We start from the raw sequence: 16,417 nt of genomic DNA on the forward strand, positions 1-16,417 counted from the left end.
ACATTCTTGCGAATGCACACCAGCTGCCTTTTGAAACTGAAAATTACTTTTTAAGAACGAAAATGGCAATTTTCAATTTCTAAAGGCAGCTGATATGCATTCGCAAGAATTTCGGATGGGATTTCCAGGGTAAGAATTTCGTGGCGATTGTTATTTTTGACAGGCAAGTGACCATCTTATTACACACATTTTTTATTAGTGACTTAAAAATTTGGGAATATTTTTTTAGTTTATTCGTTCACGACTGGGTTGGAATAATGTTAGAAACTATGAATTTATGCTGGGTGGCAAGATAAACACAAACCTGCCGAAAAAATTATGCCGTTGGTCTTGGATTTATAACTTTTTACCAGCCCATGAGAGCGCACGTTCTATTACGCAGGTTACTGCTATTCACTTGAACAAAGCAAGTCTGATTGAAAATTTCATTACGAATTCTAAAAGCTTAGAGCTTTATTTTGGTACTTTAGTTGTGCGAGAGAGTGATCACTTGCTTATTTTTTTGGTGCTTAGATGCGGTTAGTTTCGGAGGAAAGGCTGAAGTGCTCCTGAAAACATATTCAGGGACATTACCAATACCCTAATGAAACTTTACCGAGTTGCATACTTAAAGTTAGTGGTCAGGAGGTATTTCTTTGCATTGCATTGGCCTGCATTCGCCGCGTCAGCATTCGGTTATCTTAGAATATATCAGGACTAGGAAAAAAAAATTTAGGGTATCATTAGACGATAACATTAAAAAAACAGGAATCTTAGAAGGAGAGATGAAAGTGAATGAATAAATTTCTGCACAGCAGTAAACAGCGATATTCCGGAAAAGTGATAAAATGATATAACCACATGAACTGGCCTTATCGGAGGCGATTTAAATTGTAATAAATCGCCAGTAAGTTGAGTCAATGACGAAACCGTTAGTAGTCGAAGATGCACTGAATATTTTATTTCTACTTTGCATCTGCCGTGCAACAAGCCTGACTATGCCAAAAGGTATTTGAAAAACAACGCTCTATAGCACATTTTTGTTTCCGGTAACTCTTGAAACCGCAGCTGTGATGTTGCTTCCAAAGCGCATATTTTCTTGGTTTATGGTGTTTAATGCCCCAAAGCGATTCAGCTAGGAGCGATGCAAAAAAACAAAACAAAGCAGAACTCTAGATGTTTATGATCTATTAGCACAACAGATGAAGGTGGCCATTAAAGCATAGCATATTGGTTAGCACATGTTTTCGATTGAAAATATCTCGCCATCATAAAAATAAAAGTTCTGGTTATGCTCAAAAGAGACCACAGAAATATGTCCTCTTATAGGCAGATATTGCTTCTACTAGACATCTCTAAAGGCATCAATAAATTATGGCCGGAATCAATGAAACACTTACTGACTGAGCAAAAATATCCTTGACATTCGTATTTAAGCCGCTAGGAACTTAAACCACACAATTAATACAAAGTAGAACTATTTTCAACATTTTATAATATAGCGTTCGAGTGCCAGTCAGGCACGGTTACCAGAATCTTGGTCGGTTGACAACTAAAATATTTGCCTTTTACAGGACTGCCCAATCTGGACACTGTACTGAACATTATTTCTGTGGGGCCAAAGAAACAAAAGCTTGCTGACAAAAGTAGAGCAAGCAGTTTACGTGATGGTACATACCTTCAACCAGAGTGTCCAGATCACTGCTTTCGGAGAGGAATCGAGGCTGGATGATGGGGTATTCATCGGCATCCGTGCTCTTGAGCCGAATATATCCCGACGAATTCGGACGTAAAAGTACTGGCACGATCATGAGGACATGCTGTCCTCGTTTTGGCTTGTAGTAGCCGTCAAACATCTGAAACATTTTTTATGCATTTTTTGCAATAATGACGGAAATAAACGATTTAATGCAATTCGCAATATAGTTGTAATAAACAGCGTATAACATGCAAGCCATAGATATAAAGCCTTTTGCCATGAGATTTGTAGCTGGAACCAATTATAGCACCTGAGTATTGAATGAATATTTTAATTCATGTACCATGCATGCCGCACTGATAACAGAGCTCGGATTCGGGTGGCGGGTCTCTCAAAAAATTAAAAAACCCAGACGTTATGCCCGGCTTGCTCCGCAGGGATGTTTATGGGGGCTTCTTAGCCGGTGATAGCCGCTTTCGCAACGTCTCGACGCTCTTCCTCCTCCTTCCCCTATTTCTGGCTGCGATCTTGAGAACTGGCTCGCCCAAGTAAGCATCACGTTCAAAATTGCCCGCATCACCTTCCAGATGACAAACTTTCATCATGTTCGGATCACCAGTTTGTCGCGTCAACCAGTCTGAGGCCGGGACAGGACAGCATTGGCTGATTTATTGGCAGTAGTGCCAGGGGACGATATGCTGCCTAGAGCCAGTCATAACAGACTAGCGCTATGCACCAGCGCGAAACGGGAGGCCAACTCGGATGCTCGTCGGGGTCATCGTAATCGGCGGCCAGAGCCGCCTGTGCTGCCTGGGACCAGTGCTGCTGCTACAGACACACTACTAAAGCTCTCACGCTGCTGACTTGTCCCACAGCCGCTTTCTGCCCACAAACTTTGATTTGTCGTGATTTGGCCACATCCAGGTTATATTGTATTAGAGAACAGGCGCTCCATCTCTTGGCGTTTGCAGCAAATTCACAGGCTACTGCAGTTCCTAAAAGTAAACTCCAGAGCTATAGAGGTCAGAACGAAATTAGCAGGATTTTCAATGCTCATATAAACCCGAACTTGCGCACACGTGCGCATTGCACACGACAGCCTTGATTACAAAAAATGAGAGATGATTTAGTGTGGTGAGGCAAAATGCCAATTAGATAAGCTAGTATTTCGGTTTTCATTTTTTCATTCGTACATCCCTGGGAGTCCTCATACCACTACTTCTTCACTGGTGCTGCGGTGAAGCGCCAGTGCCCTGCGATGGCAGGTGGTGCCATCGTTGGGGCATGTGAGACCCAAGTTGCTCTTCTTGAGCAACCTCTTGAAACTAATCAGTAATTGCGCGGCCACCTGGCATGGTGGGAATCAGGAAAATTGGCGAGCCGCGGCTCTAGTGCTAGAGGACTGATATCCCAAGAGAAGCAAGCTAGGTCTAATCACCTTGTGACGTCATAACAACCTGCCCACACATGTGAATCGCACACACAACGGCTAAGCGGCTGAGTGGAAGCTCTAGCGCAGGCCCACTGAAACGCTCACACGACTGGACAGAGGGTAGGGGGCCCGGTTACGGTGCATACACGCACCTATCATTTTTGTTTCGAAGCACGCAGTGGCTGCGACATTCGCGCACCGTCCTATTTTAGAATGAATTGTTATTGCGAGAGCATGTACGTTGTCCTCTTGCAGAAAACACTCGGTTTCTTCAAAACGAAATTCCTTGATTGGTCGAGAATATGATGACGTGATCAGCGCTGCCAAATGTGAAAATCTGGGAACTAGAATGTTCCAGTACCTCTGATCGCATTATTATATTGGATTATACTAAGTCGACCTACTCTTCCACCCTAATTCACCTACTTAACACAACAAATAGACCTTAACCGAACAATAATCCCGAATTATTTACCTTAATCTACCCACTATTGCCAGCTAAACCTGCTTAATCCATTTTCTATGCTGGGCGTACTTTCACAATCTGGGAGATTCTTTGCAGTATTTCGAGCTGGCCCAACCTCCAAATACAATCGAATTTTATTTTTTAAGATATGGTTGAGAAGGCAGTATTTTTATGTTTTTTATCTGCGTGCGGGATAGTGCAGCATTTGATGCCAGTGAACCGGACTTTCCTTTTCCTCTCTCGCGGCGCGAGCGCAGGGAGCCTTCAAAATGAATACATCAGTTTAATTTGACTCCATTATTGCACAAAAGTTCCTCACTGTCCAATAAATGGAAAGCAAAGTGTCCGACCCTCTATAACAAAACCAAGAGCTTCACTGGGGCAAGCACTGGATGTAAAACTTGTCAAATATTTGAATTTATCAGCAAAATAAGAGCAGGAATAAGGCAAGCATCGATTACAAGCTCACCCGAACACGTATTCTTGTTCTTACGTGCAAAAAATTATATTAAAGTTTCCAAAACAATTTTGGGTCCTTAATGCTTTCGAGGTAACGCGATTGGTAGGCAGATTTCGATCTTCGCAGCTCAGTATTTAAATTGTGACGTTATATTTAAAGCGGTTAGGTGATCAGGATTCCGAGTGTACCTGAATGTTTCAAGAGCTTGCATCTATGATTCATCCTTTTTTACGTGCACCGGAGACATGATTATTCTATTGGTAACTCGGGTACAGCCTTCCATCTTCTCTTCTTCAGAGTTACCGTTCAACGGCTTTTTACAAGGGGTCGCATTTTTCGTCTGAAATTACATTATCACCACCTGGCAGCGGGGTAAACTGCCGTCCTTTGTACAGTACTCCCCTTCCACTCCTACAATCCGGGGGCTCATGGTCATCACCCGGATTTAATGATGACTGCATCATATAACAAGGGTCATGGCACCATTAGTAGCATGACGCACTTTAATAGGTGACGACAACTTACTTTAATGCGCTATCTGACCAACCAATAAAGGCTTTCTCCCACCACATTCTCGCTCACATCCACCTCGCACTCGAGTCGGTCTACGTGACCACCATGCCAACCTTTTTCCGGTGCCACCAGGTTTGAAACTGACCTCCTGCGAAATACCTATTTGACGAGAAATGTACTCCGCTTCAACGCTAGTCGGATTGAGCGTGACGAAAAGAAATTGAATGTCCGGAAGTGTGGGATCAGAGCCGGGTGTGCTGAGGAACGCCACGCCTTCGACACCATAAGCGTGAGTCAAAGGACCTGAAAGAAGGGAAGAAACTCAGGTTACGTCACACACTGCTTTATAGAGTTCATTTTTGGCGCGTGGCAGCGATATCTGCCAGATACAAAGCGCGACATTTTCGAAAGCATCGGCGCGCTTTGGCAGAGGGGCTCACCAACAGCCTCCTTACCTGCCGGATTAAACAGCTTAGATTATGACATATCGGAAATCTATATTTCAAAACAGCACAACTTGAAAGAATACAAAATCAGTTGCTAAACTGCCCAAACTCCGCTTCACGTATCTAATTCACTGGATACGTACGCATCACTACGACGATTCATGTTTCATGCAGATTGACATGCCAAAGCTTCGCAAGAACATGAGGCCATGAGAAAGGCGCGAATGACTTTCGATCCCGGCAAGGCCCTTTAACAGGGATTGGAACTTCAGCGCATGAGGATTCCTCATTTTACGTCTATGGTAGCTGCGCCACGTCAGCCTAAACAAAAACTTGCGATCTAGTCCTCTAACGCCGAGGGCCACAGCAGGTGACTCACCCGACAGGTTATGAAACTACAGGCAGTATTATTTATTCCCCTTTCCTATCATCTAGGCGCGGCAAAAGAATACCTCAGAATTGCCGCTTTTAACTGATGCCCGATAGGAAAGCGGATGCTAAAACGATCTCACGTCTGCGAGCTTCAGTTGTATGCATGCATGCAAGAGTGATGCCGTGTTTATAGTCAGTTGTCCTTCTGTGTTTTGTAGAAAGCTGAAGCGCTCTGTTGCCTCGTTAATAATTGAAAGTTTCTTTGACAATTAGATCTTCTTCGAGAAACCTGCTTCACATATTTTGAGTTCAAATGTCAGGCTGCAAACGTTTCCCGTGTGGGTAGTGCCTGTGTACGTCAATCTTAAAACTAGGTCATGGATTAAAAACGTGCACGGCGGGTAACTTAATGTAATTGCGGAACCGCAGAAGCTAGCTTTGTGTCACGCTTCCTCTATTTTAGAAGCAGCTCTGATACAGCGTTTTGTGAATTTTACGAAAAATATTGGTGCCTACCTGTCCTTTTAAGTGCATACTCAGGAATTGTTGATGGATCATTAAAGTTGAGCTCGATATCCTCTTCGCTCGTTGCCGCTATTCCGTTTACGGTGACGTGATCGAACAAATTTTCGCCGACTGGAAGATCGGCGATGATATTTATCTGGAAAATGACGTACGCGCACGCTTAGTGAAAAAGAAATTGGTTCATAGTGTCGGCTGATGTTTAAAGCAAGAACGAGATCAATGACAGCAAGAAAGAGATTGCTAGTGGGGGCCAGAAAAAAGCATTTAAAGTCGCTAGGCTAGCAATCCTGCATTCGCAATAACGGTCACTTGCCCATTTTAAAATGACACACCATTAATATCGTTTGCGTGTGCGTCGGTCACGCGAAGATGGTCGGCTAAAGAATATGAACTCAGTCAAGAGAAAATGGAAGGAAGTTTCGTCCACACAAGTGAGCCGATTGGAAACTGGGGAAAGGGCGGAAGAAGGCCTGTGCAACGCATCTGGCGGGATTTTATGAAAGTATGGTGCACAACGTAGACAATTCTATTTCCAGAGCTGTTTCACGGAAACGTGGCAATTACCTTCCGAACAAAACTTCTCTCGGCAGTTCTAGGCTGAATGAAAGTTGATGTACAAGAAAATACGAACGTGGCTTGGTACCATTTTGCCGTCGCGAGTATTACCATTCAGAATACGGAATTTATGCATATGAAGTTAATTACAGAAGGAAACTTTGTATATACGTTTCATCGGGCAGGTAATGTTCAACCAGAAAAAACAAACAACTCATCCTTTCTTACAGGATCTACTGCCACACCTTTGAATACAGACCGAACGGATTTGGTGTTCAAAATTCAGGTATTGGGTATCATGGAATACTTAGGTCTTGCAGAAGAGGACAGCGACCAAAGAGAGGACACATACAACTGCATTGAGCTTGCAACTTTGTTTTTGAAGAATTCTTTACACGTGTTTTATATGCCAGAGATACAGAGACGCGCACGCCCGCCTATTAGGGGGGTATTAGCAGGAGGTCTACAAAAAAACCTAGAAACAGCTGCTCATTAAATGAAAGACTGGAACGTTTATCGCTTCAACAAGAGACGTAAAAACTGCGACAACAATAACAAGAGTTAGCATCGCCACAGGAGGGTCAATAAAACTCAGCAACTAACACAGCTGAAAGAAAGGTAAAAGCATGTAAAAAGCATATTAGGAATATATTGTAAGCATTGTGTGTGCCTCATCTTCATTTGTCTATTGTTCATAATCATCTCCCATCGTCATCTTCGTCGCGAATGCGATTGCTGCACCTGACAATAAATCCTGCTCCAAGCATTCACATGCTCAAACGAGGTGGAGGTGCGGAGTATATACCTATATGCCCAATATATAAGGAAGGCAACATAACATTTAAAAGACAGCGCCAGAAACCTTTTAAACGCTATTGCCTAGACCGCAGTAATAACTTCAGACAACTAACACGGCAATGACGAAAATATATCTAAAAACGCAGTGTGATAGAAAGTCGGCTCCGATTATTGGCTGGCGCACGTCCGCGTTGACAAACACCCAGCGAATGGTGCGTCTGAGACCGATGTCAAGAGTCACCGACTTTTGATCGGAGGTCCGTATGGTCGATCCGTTGACAGCGGTTAGCGGAATCTGAGCAGGAGGACGGCGGCGCTCGTTCAGTGTAGGAGGAAGGAAGCAGAGCTCGGCGCCAGCGTCGATGAGGTAGCAAATCTTGGTTCTATGGCCGGTAACATGCAAGAGGCGAATTGATCTTGGGCCGAGAACACCGTTCGCCGTCAGTGTGCGTCCTGACCATTTTCCGCCTAGGAGCAGAGATGGCGGCATTGTCGTGCACTAGAGCCGTAGCGACGGTGGTACCAGCAAATCGTAACTGAAGGAGGGGAACGGTGACTGGCATGACCGGAGCTGGAATGGCAATTTTGCGAGGAACGCGTCCAGCGTGTGCCAAAAGCAGCGACATCAGCTTTAAACTGTACGACTTGCCAGGTGAGCTGCGCATTAGAATCGAGGAGACGCGAATACTGATCGCCAGCAGCCGCACCGAGGGACAGAGTCAGGAGGACGATGCATTGTAGCCACAGAGGGAAAACCGACTACCATGATCATGTCGGCTAGCTGAGGCATGGTCGTAAATGAAGCCACAGTCAACAGCATGCGCACATGTTGCAGAAGCCGCTGCAGGAAAAGTTCCCGTAGAAGGGCGCTCTCGGTAGATGTAGCCAGGTCTCCATCTCCAGGTCTCCATGCGACATGGTAAATCTGTAGGTTAGCGGTCACCAAGCTCCTCGAAGGCAATAAGTTGCTGCAATCGACGCTGTTCTGAGTTGATGGTGCGCTGGATGAGCGTAGCCTTAAGATGGTAATAAGGTCGCTCGGCCGGTGGGGATCGAAGAACGTCACGAACAACGGCAACAGTAGTTGGCGTGAGAGTTCCGACGACATGGTCGTGCATGGTAAACTGCGAGCTGATGCGATGACGATGGAACAGTGACTCTATCGTAATGAACCAAGTTCGGTGTCCGACGACCAGGATTCGGGAAGCTTGAGGGCACATACCCCGGACTCAGGAAGGACTGGCTGGAGTTGTGAAGAAGGCAGCGTATCAGGCGGAATCGGAGACTATGGCGCACAGGAGGCAGAAAAGGCGAAGAGAGCGGAGCTCGGCCTCCGGGAAGCGAGAGGCTGAGCAGAGCGCCTGAGCCAGAAGCCGGGTGGGAGCTGAGAGCTAAGGCGCAGAGTCTGCAGTCACCAATTTGTGGCGTTGGAGAACCAGACAGACATCATTGCCTGGTGTCCACAATTGTATTGACCATTCCGACTAAGCCAGGCGTAAACCAGACTGCGCTGAATCTCTTCTGCCCGCGCACTGCGCGTAAGCCGGCTCAAGTCGTCTTTTGTAGCGATAGCTACATTACGGTAGCATTTCGAGCCTTCAGCGTGGCTGCGCCGCCACACTATCACGTGGTTGGTCACGTGGTACGGAGCAGCGGCCAGCGGCGCAGCGCCGTGGCTGATAACGTGGTTCGTCACGTGGTTGGCCACGTGAGCAGCCATGTGGTGCGGAGCAGCTGCTTTTGCCGGTGGCGCGCTGCAACAGCTGCCGCAGCTATGCCATCGAGCGGCCACAGCTGTGCGCATGCGCCGTGTCTAGCGTACATCACGGCAGCGAGGTTTCGAAGACAGATTTTGTTAAGAATGAAAGCTGGATCCCTTTTAACATCTGATGATTACCTGCACCTCCGGTATTCGTAGAGTAGGCAGTAATGCCATTCACGGCAGCTTGACTTATCTCTATCAAGGCTCCGCTACCGGATCCTACCCTCGGATTTTTATTTGCACAGGCCTGGGTTGGCGCCTAATCTCGGCTGCGTATTCAGTGTTGAGCACGAAACCGTAGACCATTTTTTTGTTGTTTTGTCGCTGGTACACCATGATGAGAAGACGGTTTTTAGAGAAACCACTACAACAGGTTGGCCCTTGTTTGAGCAGCCCAGTCATATTGTCGTTTGGAGCCACCATACTTGCGTACAGCCACAGGTCTGTTTTTACCGCCGTCCAAAATTTTTAATTGAATAAAATCGGCTACCTTGGCAATTTTTTTAGTTTTTCAATAATATTTTTATTCTTACAATTATCATTATCATTTAACCGCAAGGCTATAAACATCAGCCTCGATCTCCTGCGTGCGTCATGCATTTCCTGTTTCATTTCGCTGTTCCTTTTTGTTTAGTTCTTCCTTTCTCAGCATTCATTTCATTTTAGTCCAGGAAATATTTATCTGAAAAACTGTCTGTGCCCCCTAATTCTTGGCCAAACCCCCTATGTGGGCATGTGCCATTGTATGAGGGTATCAACACCAACGGAGCGACAAAAGACTTACTTTGCAATTCAACTGAGAGAGTTCCACTCGGCGTCTATATCTATCGCGTCACCCCAGGTTTAACCAGAGCTAAACCACCGCCAATTTTTTTCTTGGGCCGAACCATCGTAGCAAGTGGTAGGCCGCTATGCGTGAGGGACTAAAGGCGGGTGCAAGAATAATGCCAAGAAGCAAGAGACAGCTGACACGTGAAATAATTTAGGATTTCACTTTTGAGAACCTAGAACACGGCTGCGTTAGTCCGCCATAAGTGTGCGGTTTAGAAAAAAATTTCATATCTCTCTGAAACAATATAATTTTTGACCCCTCAGCTTGGCTTGCGTTTCTCATATTTCGTTTTAAAAGTGGCCGCCGCGGCGGCTCAGTGGTTATGGCCTCGGCTGCTGACCCATAACACGCGGGTTTAATCCCGGCCGTGGTAGTCGAATTTCGATGGATGTGAAATTATTGACGCCCGTGTACTGTGCGATGTCAGTGCACGTTAAAGAACACCAGCTGGTCTAAATTTCCGGATTCCTTCGCTACGGCGTCCCTCGTAGTCTGAGTCGTTTTGGGATGTCAAACAATCATAAACCAAACCGAACCATTTAAATGCATACCAAAACAAATTTTAGCTCTCACCTCATATTTTTTTGGCTTTGTTAATTGTTGCCTCACTTATGCCATCTTAATTCATTTTACCTGCTTTGAGTCCTTCATGCATTGTGTTTTAACTTTGTTTTCGGCATACCCGTGTTCTTGGCGCTCACTGGCTGGGTCTTGACTTCATTTTTTTCGCGTTCTTGTCGATGTCTTCTACGTTTTACTGCGTCTCTAGACCTCCATTCTCAGTCTGTTATTTACTTATTTTAATCCTTCTTTTAGCCATATTAGATTTTGGCTTTTAATAACCCTGCAGCGGCCCCGCTTTCCCGTGTTTTTGCTGCCGTATTTTTTTCTCTTCTTTTATTAAGGTGGTAAACGTTCCATTCTTTTGTTTCACGAGCAGTTGTCCTTTGATTTTTTATAGGCCTCCTGCTGACACCCCAGGTTGTAGGTCCGCGTGCGCGTTTATATCTCTTGTGCGGATAGCGGATCGAATTCTTCAGAAATCAAGTTGTAAGTTCAGCGCATATGGGTGTGCCGTGTCTTCCTTCGTTGTCCCCGTCTTGAAGCGCTTGTTAGCCCGTGATCTAGAATTACCAGCTAGCCCTGCAAATTACCCTTCTCGAGATATTGAACACATTTTTAGGTTCCAAGATGAGTACTGTCCTGAATTGTTCGACTATTTGTGAAAGCTAAGAAATTCACTGTTATTGCTGTCTCTAAGTCACACGCGTGATATTGTGCCGCCGGAGATAACTTCGTTTCTATGGAATATATTCATTAAAAATTGTACCTTCCGGCTACTCGCAACTCTCGAATGACTAAAAATTACCAGGGTAATTAATTTCGATTGCAAGAAGATGAGGAATTGTCCATACCCCAAGGGACTTCAGATGATCTCCCGGTCCAATTCCGGACAGCATGAGCAGCTGCGGCGTAGCGATAGCGCCAGCGCAGAGGATAACTTCTTTTGTTGCCCGGACTTTGTGAGTCGTAAGGTAACGCTTGTACTCGACTCCGACGGCAGTTTTTCCTTCGAAGAGAACCTGCGCAGAGTTCATTTCAAGTTCATCTCGATGAATTTCAAGTATGAAAAGCATCAAGCCCAATAATAACAAAGTCACCACAGCTGCTTATGAGAGGTCTTGGGTATAATTTATTGAGTCTCCTTAGCGAAAACTATTATGTTTGGAATGTGCCGCGGGGTATTTATAATGTATTTTAAACATAATTTGTATTCCTGAATGCAATAAAATTGTGCCGGAAACAGGTTCCTGAAGTTTTTTGCTTGGTTTTCGAAATGTATTCTTAATATTTGCCAAAAATCCGTCACTCAAAGCATGCCTCGAGCACGTTTCCAATACATCGAAAAATATATATGCGGTTTTAGCATCTTTACAGTGTATGAAAAGTGTACTTTCTTAAATCTGAAACTCTTTCGCCTGAAGTGTATGCCACTACAAGCATGTTTAGAACACGTCTCAAACACATTTAAAAAATATGTATGCTGTTTTAGCATCTTGTCAATGTCTTAAATGTGTACTTTTGTAAATGTAGAATTAATTTACCTGAATTACAGTTCAATTTTAACAAGCAGGCAGTCCTTTTAAACATATTTAAAGCACACTTTTAGCTGGCGTGGTACAATCTAGGGCTCAAAATCGCGTTTCGGGAAATGGCCTTTGCATGTTGGCAATCTATTGATAGTATACTTTAGGAAATATGGCATTAATTCGTCCAAAATATATATCAATTCTAACGAATGAGCTGTCCCCGTAAACGTATGTGCAGCACACTGCAAGCTGCCGTCCAAAAGTTCGTGCTTGAAATCGTGTTTCGGGAAATGACATGTTGTCAATGTATTTAGAGCGTACTTTCGTAAACACTAAATTAATTCGTGAAATTAATTCGTGCAAAGTATACCACAATTCTAACAAATGGATAGTCCGCGTCAGCATATTGGCAGCACTGCCGTAGAACAACCTAGTGCTTGAAGCCACGTTGCTGGGAACAGTAAAATCTCTCCCTTTTGTGTCGTCCATTCGTTTATGGTTAAGTTCGAGCAAGAAGGCAATCACCACTTCTTTAAATTACGTGTGGACAGCGTGATAGCATTATACCGTCAATGGCGCCATGCGCACCTAACATGCCATGCGCACCATGCGCACCGAACATGCCAGCGAAAAGGACCCTGACTGGCAAGGCCTACCGGCTCCCATACACGCCCATCTCTTTGTTGTTTGACAGTTCGACTCCTTCCCAATGCCTGACGCAAGTTACGACTAGCAATTCTGCTCTAGATAGACCGCAGATTCGAACGCGACCACTCCGTCGCCTGTGCGACAACATGGGGGCCCACAATCTTTGTGCAAAAAGCGCCTCACCGGGCAAAATAATGTGACCCCTTTCGGAGGGGGGGGGGGGGGGGGCGGGAGTATTTGTAAGCGAAACCAAGTACTACGCTTGTCGGAGTGGTTCCTATTTGCTGATGTCACTTTCTGTCGGCATTTCCTTGAGTGGCGGCGCGATTCCCGTGCAGGCCCTGTCACGTGACCTTCCCTTGTCATAGACTTCTTGATGACAATGCGTTTTCTCTGGGATTGTCTGTTTCCTGATGCTTATAGCCAGTCCAGTCTGACAACATTGATCAGTATTATGCGGTGAATCCAACTACTACACCTTTTTGAAGCCGAGACGAAGTTCCTCTATCTTTAGTGTATTAATTGTTTATTTTTAGTGTATTTGTGTTGTAAACTTATGTATAAAATGTATATATTTCAATGCATTTATTGTATATTTTCGATATATTTTGATGTACAATAAATATACTAAGCAGACAGAAAATGTATTTTGATGCAATTTTATGAATGTTCAAAATGTTACTTCAAGCATACTTTGAAACCATTCGTGTTACAATTTAAGCAAAGGAACAAAAATACAAAAATAATATGAAATTAATAAATGTGCTCAAAGTGCATTTTTAGCACACCTGTTTCTGGCTCCTTTTTAAGAGTTGACAAATTATGTGCCTAAAAATTTGGAGGGGACACTTAAATCTCCGCGTCAAATGTGTGACGCGAAAGCATAATGCGTTAATTCTAATGTATGCAGTAGATCATTCTTTACTTTACATTCGTAGATCTCTGGGCCGCCGCGATAGCTCAGTGGTTATGGCGCTCGGCTGCTGACCCGAGAAACGCGGGTTCGATCCCGGCCGCGGCGGTCGAATTTCGATGGAGGCAAAATTCTACAGGCCCGTGTACTGTGCGATGGCAGTGCACGGTAAAGAACCCCAGGTAATTGAAATTTCCGGAGCCCTTCACTACAGCTTTCCTCATAGCCTGAGTAGCTTCGGGACATTAAACCCTATAAATCATAACCATAGATCTCTGTGAGCCCTCCTACCCATCCTGGAGCAGTGGTGGAGCGTTTAAGCAATGCTTAATTCTCTGCCCGGCGATAGCAGGTGCTTCCAGCGTGGGCCTTGTATGACCAAGGTTAGTCCTCCCGAGCGGCCAATAGTTAATTGAACTGCCGCCTGCCACGGTGGGTAGTTCGCTAACTGTCTACAGGATAGGTTGTGATGGCGCCGCAAGGTCACGTCGTCTAGTTGGCCCACCTGCCTCCTGGGTTGCTCTCCGGGGAACACCTGCCAGAGGCACCCCGGGATGTTCTGCTCACGACGCCGATGCCAACGGCGACACCAGATTTTCTGGTGAACAGGGCGTTTAACGCTATCTCGTTAAAATAAGCTGCATGCAACCAATACCTTAGTCACGTGCGAGAAAAGTGCCACGTCTAGGTTTGCTCTCTTCCGGACCGTGGTGTTGATGAACGACCTGCTGGAGCTCCACCGCTCCCCGTTCTTGATGTTGTTCTGAACGAGTGAAAAGCCTGGAACGACAAACAATGCGCCGGAAACATTAGGCACAGCAGGGCAGACAGAAGCAACGACGATTTTATTTGTAAGGGTTGTACTGTAGCAATAGTGAGCCACTTCTGCAATTAATACTCAGTAGCACTGATAATGAACATTAGCATAGATAACATTAAATCAGGTATATATTTTGAGAAAAGTGACTGATCTATCTTCGCTTAGAGAGAGAACAGTCAGACAAAATATGCACCCGCCATGGTTGCTCACAGGCTACGGCGAGCGCATAATGAGAGCAAGTTCACGGGATGGAGGGTGAGGCTGTTCGCAAGAGATGCTGTTAGCATTTGCGTCATATAAGCCCGAAATTGCGCTACCGTGGTAACGCATTATTAATCATTTGAAAATGAGAGACTGTGGCAGTGTTTTGAGGCCCAGCCAAGTGTACAAGCGCTCTCAGCATTAGGAGTTCAATTCGGTACCTTTGAACATATTGTACAAGAAGGTAGGACGTCTCCCTCCTCATTCTCCGGTTAACACGGTTAAACAATGTCCTGCAGAGATCCTTGTGATATCCCAGCCTTCTCGAGGCAAGCAAAAGAGATCCGCCGCTCCGGATCGAGGTCAAGGCTACATATTAGGTGATGTAAATCCTCGGAAGAGCCTCATGACCTCGGCGGGATGGAGTCCGGTAGCAACGGAGGCATTATGATTGAAGCGAAGCTCAAAAACGACGATGTGCCAAGATTTCAACGGACATTAAAAAAATACACGAGGTCAAAATTAACACGACGCACTCTAGTATGCAGCGTTCTTTAAGCACCACAGGGCTTCTTTGCCAAAGAAACTCCGGTAATGTTTGCTCAGGTAGGCTTTGTAAAGTTATGAGCTATCGTATTCGCCTGGCCTCACAAAGCCACGTGATTACCTTTTGCACTCAAAGGACGAGAGTTGCACTGTTGTCTTGGTGCACAACAATAATTCCCCCACCCAACCCTCATGGGGATATGAACCAGGTGGACCCGAGCCGACTGAACCAAGGAACCGGCTTTTCCGGAAAGAAAGAAGGGGCGATTGGCGTATTAACTACGCTGGCTGTATTAACTAGTTTTTTTGGTTTCATATTGCCGTCGTTGCCCCATCTGCGTGCCTCTTTGCGCAGCAAAAAGATAGTAAGGTAAGTAGTACATATGAAGAAAGCTGCCAGCTCATGGACGCGCCCACTCTTTCCTGGACTACAGGATACTGAGAAGGCAAACCTTGATAACAAAATTTGATTCGGGGCCCCTGACCCAGATGCCGGTGCAGAGTGCGCTCGTTTCACCTACAAATCCGGTATGTCACGCACAGGCCACTGCAGCTATTTTAGTTCGTTCTGTGACTTTTAGGCAGTCGTGCGTGCGACGCGTATGAGTTAATCGTTTCGCGAACCTGCTGGACCTGATCACTCCTGCTTCTGCATATGGCCACATTAAATAATTCTTCCGGAGTTTCACCTTATAAAAAGGTACTGGCCTTGCAGTTGGAGCCAGCGTTGCTGTAAGAGGCAACGCCACTTCCTTAAAAATTTGCGTTGCTGGGGTGAACCTGGATAAACCTGCTTTACGTAAGCAAAGGTAGAACCTTTAGGAAAACCACTCCAGGTCTAGCGTGGTTCTGATGGGCCATGACCACACTCAGAACGCTCGTGTTTTGGAAGGAAACGTATAGTTTTAGTCACAGATCAAGGAACACCAAGGCCAATGGGGCGCATTTACACCAAAAAGCGATCCTCATCGCTGCATTATCAGCAGTTATGCAAAGCTCTGCTGGGATTATCTTGCAATGTTAATCTATCTCTACCTTGTTTTTTAGTGCTCAAATTTTAAAGCAGGTGAATGTGTTAATACTTATCAACACCGCGAGAAAAACCCTCGTGGTGTGAATGGTCAGTTTGCAAAACCATCAGGAGCTAAGTACGCCGTCCACCCCAGTTCAGCTATGCAGCTGTGTGGTGGGGAGAAAATGCGCACTTGTCTAAACATTTTGAATTCCGGAGAAAATCAGTTCTGTCCAGCAATTCAAACAGCTTATAAAAAACGACTCGATGCTCAAGAATTTTTCCTGGCATTTATTGTTGCAACGAAGCGCGTTTAACAACTCGAGCAGGCGTTCTGTCGCTGTACGT

The 16,417-nt window shown here is 45.2% G+C and overlaps 1 protein-coding gene across 1 annotated transcript in view; it reads right to left on the bottom strand.

Moving 5' to 3' along the window:
* LOC144123869 (alcohol dehydrogenase [acceptor]-like) overlaps window positions 1-16,417 on the bottom strand; it is a 94,173-nt gene that overhangs the window by 11,837 nt on the left and 65,919 nt on the right. Inside the window, exons 5-9 of the mRNA XM_077656595.1 lie at window positions 14,146-14,270; window positions 11,255-11,422; window positions 5,884-6,028; window positions 4,695-4,852; window positions 1,658-1,835 (exon numbers count right to left, since the gene is read on the bottom strand). Coding sequence (XP_077512721.1) covers window positions 1,658-1,835; window positions 4,695-4,852; window positions 5,884-6,028; window positions 11,255-11,422; window positions 14,146-14,270 — 774 coding nt within the window. The remainder of the gene's footprint in view (window positions 1-1,657; window positions 1,836-4,694; window positions 4,853-5,883; window positions 6,029-11,254; window positions 11,423-14,145; window positions 14,271-16,417) is intronic.

The sequence above is a fragment of the Amblyomma americanum genome, chromosome 3 (genome assembly GCF_052857255.1).
Source record: "Amblyomma americanum isolate KBUSLIRL-KWMA chromosome 3, ASM5285725v1, whole genome shotgun sequence".
Taxonomy (NCBI): domain Eukaryota; kingdom Metazoa; phylum Arthropoda; class Arachnida; order Ixodida; family Ixodidae; genus Amblyomma; species Amblyomma americanum.